Source organism: Setaria italica, chromosome V (genome assembly GCF_000263155.2).
Source record: "Setaria italica strain Yugu1 chromosome V, Setaria_italica_v2.0, whole genome shotgun sequence".
Lineage (NCBI taxonomy): Eukaryota > Viridiplantae > Streptophyta > Magnoliopsida > Poales > Poaceae > Setaria > Setaria italica.
The window spans coordinates 45,683,467-45,688,179 of NC_028454.1; the positions used below are offsets into that span (position 1 = coordinate 45,683,467).

Genomic DNA, 4,713 nt, shown 5'->3' on the forward strand with positions numbered 1-4,713 from the left:
CCACCTTCCCCAGAAGCCTCTGATTGACCTTGGACATCGGCAAGTTACCCCCTCTCCAAAGGGACGGTGCCCTCGATAGGCGTGTTGGGAACCCAGGCCACCGACCGGAGCGATCCTGGAGCATCAGCGGCACCACCCTTCTAAGCGTGGTTAGGACCCCCGATATAGTTCCGGCCCCGGGTCAGGCCCTTTTCCTTCAGGGCGGGGCGATGACAAAAACCCAGGTACATAAGGGGCTTTCACTCTCGATCTCGACTAGAATTATTAAAGCCTTAATTAATCGACGTTTTATTTAATTAACGCAGGAGCAGTGCATTGTCAGATCATGGACTAATTAAGGTTTTATAGATTCGTCTCGCCGTTTAGCCTCCACTTATGTAGTGAGTTTTGTAAATAGTCTTCATTTAATACTTCTAATTAATATCTAAACATTCGACGTGACGGGTGCTAAAAATAATCAGGTGAAACCAAACCAGGCCAGTAACGTTCGTTTGCTGCCACCCGTGACGCATTATCCATTCCATGGGCTCGGCGGGCGGCGAATCGATGCTTCCATGATCCATACTAGTATGTGATACATGCCTGCCAGCTAGCTTATTGGGCGCTTATTAGCCTGCTGCCTAGGCGCGCGCGCGGGTGTGGGCACCGAGCTAGCTAGCTTCGTGGATCGAGGATTGGATTCCAGGGCCATCACTGTTCTCTGCACTGTGCACGCAGGTCATTTTGCTGAACCTACACAAGACAACGTATACCCAACCTAACCGGGGATTCGATCCATTGTATAAGTAACGTTGAAGGTAGGCACATTGATGCCAAACCTACATAGTACTCTAGTCTTGGCAGATCATAGATCGTGGATGATGCAATACATACGTGTACCCATGCCAAACAGGCGTGTAGTATACTAGCACTGACGATGATCCATCCAGCACCAGCATAGCCGAAGCCACGGATTCTCTGCTTGTTTCATTCCGATGGCTGGCAGCCACGCCTTGCCGGAGCTCCCAAGCCTCCCTGTCCGTCCATTCCCGATCGCCGGGCCCCGCCGCGGCGTGCAAGTACGGTTCGCGCACATATACCACCGCGCGCGGCCGGGCCGGCCGGTCGGTCGGCCGAATCCCAGGCCTTGTTTAGTTGGCCAATTTGGGAGGTGCCAAATTACTGTTACAGCACTGTAGCACACTGTAGCGTTTCGTTTGTATTTGTGAATTATTGTCCAAATATTAACTAATTAGGCTCAAAAGATTCGTCTCGTAAAGTACAACAAAACTGTACAATTACTTTTTAATTTCATCTACATTTAGTACTCCATACATGTACCGCAAGTTTGATGTGATGGGGAATCTTCTTTTTACATAGTGTCAAAGTTGGAAGTTGGGAGTAACTAAACATGGCCCCAATCCCGGCCGCGCCCGGCGCGATCCATCCGTCCACACGGCGGCAGCGAGAGCCCTTGGTCTATTTATAGCCGCTCGCCCACCGCACCCTCTTCCGCATCCCAAAGAAAACGCAGCTAAGGAGCAAGAGGACTTGCTAGGAAACCCGGCCAAGAGGAGGAGGAGGAGGAGGATAAATCGGCGAGGAATCAAGCATGTCGGGGGTGTGGGTGTTCCGGAACGGGGTGGTGCGGCTGGTGGAGAATCCGACGTCGGGGGCGGCGGCGGCGGCGTCGGGGAAGCGCAAGGCGCTGCTGCACACGCCGTCGGGGGAGGTGGTGGCGTCCTACGCGTCGCTCGAGCGCAAGCTGGCGGCGCTGGGGTGGGAGCGCTACTACGGCGGCGGCGACGGCGGCTCCATGCTGCAGTACCACAAGCGCACCTCCGTCGACCTCATCTCGCTGCCAAAGGACTTCGCCCACTTCGGCTCCGTCCACATGTACGACATCGTCATCAAGAACCGCGACGCCTTCCGCGTCATCGACGCGTAGAGGCTGCCTTGATTAGCCTTCTAAATTTGCTGCTTGCTTGCTTGCTCATCGTCATCTAACTAGCTAGCCCTGCATCTACCTAGCTAGTGGTAGGTTCGTGTGATCGGTCGTGCTGTGTACGTATGTAATCTCTTCACGTATATGTGTGTAGTATACGTGGGTTGTCGTCGACGTATGTTTGCACACGTGTGCATAGGGAGTAGCTAGCTAGTCATTGATCGATCGATTTGGTTGCCATGTCTGTCTGTGTTGGTCCAATATAGTAGTTCTGATCGAGTTTGCAAGTGATTGTTTTCTTTCAGTATCTTTCATCCCATTCTCATGCATGCAAGTGTGTGGCTGTGTTCAATCTCATGGGTTGTGAAGAATCAATCAGAGAAAGGCAGCACTGAATAATGACACTTTCAATTCATGACTGGATGAATTATATGCAGAAGAATATAGTTGCTCCATCCGTTCCAAATTACAGGTTGTTTTGACTTTGTTAGGTGCATATATATTATTTTGCATATATATTATTATGCATCTAGACATGAGGTGTATCAAAGTGTATAACAAAGCCTATGAATATAAAAAAGTTAAAACGACGTGTAATGTGGGAGGAAAGCTAAAACGACATGTAATCTGGGAGGAGGCGGTATTATTCGTGGGAGGAGGGGGTATTATTCTTCGACGGGTGGACATGGCACGGCGGAATCCGAGATCACCGAACCAAACTAGAAGATTGTCGACGGCGACGGTGACCATTCATCATCCATGGATGCACAGGATACATCAGAGCCCGTGGGGACCGGAGAGAATATATATGCTGCTGACTTGCTGTCCTCTGGTCTCCTCTGCACTCGTCCACCAATCCAACGGCCGGGCTACCTACTCGATCGTCCTTCTTTCGAAGAAGAATCTACCAAACGCGCTAGTAGTTTGTTGACACCGAATCGAAAGTAGGACGGTGACTCAAACGATTACGCATGCGAGCCCCAAGAGTACAAGGCAATCGTTTTCGCGCGCCCACAACCCGCTCGACGGAATGCCGCACGCCATGCTCGCTGAACCCGGCCCCGCTACCTGCTGGTTCTCCTATGCGAAGGTCCTCAGCATTGGAAACAGAGAAGGTCGTGGCCCTCCCTGAGGCCTGAGCGTTACTGGGGTTGAGCAAATGCCAGGATCCGCAAGGCGCGCCGCTCGCTGGCGCCGGGAGTTGCTGCCACCGGCGACCAGGAAGATGGGGGTGGACTACTGCATGGTCCTCAACATCGACTGCGAAGCCAGCAACGACGGCCTCAACACTGGCGGCCTGGCAAGAACACTCCAGTACTCCAGCAACAGTCAGGAAGGAGGCAGAGGCCAAGTTCGAGCACATCTATGGGGCATACGAGGTTGCCCACCCCTCCATCTCACTTTCTTCCATTCCAATTTACCTTTTATTGCAAAGATTATTGATTCATTTGTTGCCTGTGGGGTTTTGATCCTCAACTCCTTTGTCAGTTAACAAAGCAATTCAACAACATCATTTAAAGTGCCACTGATTCTGCATAAATTTAAACTTTCTCATAAGAGGTTGTGATAAGAAAATAATATCATCTAGGAGGCAACAACTATTGTTGCGTGTTCAAAATAAGGGTTTTTTTAAAAAAATCCTAACTCTAGCATATTGATTTGAGGCATTGATTGTTTGCACAGTCAAATTTTTCACCATTCAGTTCTTGAAACTGTTGAATAATGTTGTGTGTCACCTCTCAGTTGCTTAGTGATCCAAGAAACGTAGAATCTCAGTTGCTTAGCAATCTTAGAAATGCATGTACCGTTATATGAGTGACATATACAGGCAACATAAGAGGGGAATTAAGATTCCACAGGTTGGCAATGATTTGTTTCCTTCACAGTTTGGCGCTGGCGTTGCATTCCATCATTCCAGTAGGCCTTGCAGATCTGTACAAGGGTGTAACAGAGTAGATCAAATCTCAAGGAAGACTAACAAGATTCCTCCATTATTTCAAAAGTTCATGTGTGTTGTGTATAAGATCCGTTTAGTAAATTCTCTCGTACATAGTACTTATGCAAATATATTAAAAGTAGTAACAAAATTCAGTTAACATGCTATTTGAAAGAGTTCAATACCACACATGAGATTACTTCTTTACTCATTTATCTTTCACACTAAGATAAGCTTCTTTATTATTGTTGGCAATGATGTACTTCCTGGATTGAACTCTTTGGCCATTTCTATCTTAATTCCATTCATAATTAAGATGATTTGTTTTCATGTGGCAGTCCTAGGTCAAAATTAGAATTATATAGTTTCCATTGCATGTATACTGTTGTTGATGGTGTGCTACTCAACTTAGCAAAAACGCAACTTATCGTTTTAGTAATTATATTATCTATCTCCAATTCTATTGTTCTCATACTTCCTTTCAAAGCAATGGCTGTTTAATCATAGGAACAACATGGTAAAGAAGACCTTACGCTATATCAACAATTCAGGTAATACCACAAGTCCACAACTAATTTCTTTAAGCGACAAGAACATACTTCGAGATATACCACTTGTCACAACAGATAGGCGCGGCAACGCCGCGCCAGGGTTTTGGAGTGTGCACGATGGCCCGCCGCATGTCCATCAGATGAAGCGGCCCAACGTGTTATTTTTTTTTGTTTGAAAATGCCCAGCGCATTTTTTTTTGATAAGGTGGGCTTGATCGCCGCCTTGCGCGCCCAATACGGCATCTCCTACAGGCCCAACGGAGCCCACGGGGCCCGAGGATTTTATTTCGACGCGTTGGGAG

At 48.0% G+C, this 4,713-nt stretch overlaps 1 protein-coding gene across 1 annotated transcript; it reads left to right on the top strand.

Moving 5' to 3' along the window:
* Nucleotides 1-1,476: 1,476 nt before the first annotated feature.
* LOC101770866 (flowering-promoting factor 1-like protein 2) lies at nucleotides 1,477-2,324 on the top strand. The gene has a single exon (XM_004971120.3). It carries the CDS (start codon nucleotides 1,592-1,594, stop codon nucleotides 1,925-1,927), a length of 336 nt encoding a protein of 111 aa, XP_004971177.1. The 5' UTR covers nucleotides 1,477-1,591; the 3' UTR covers nucleotides 1,928-2,324.
* The last annotated feature ends 2,389 nt before the right edge of the window (nucleotides 2,325-4,713 follow it).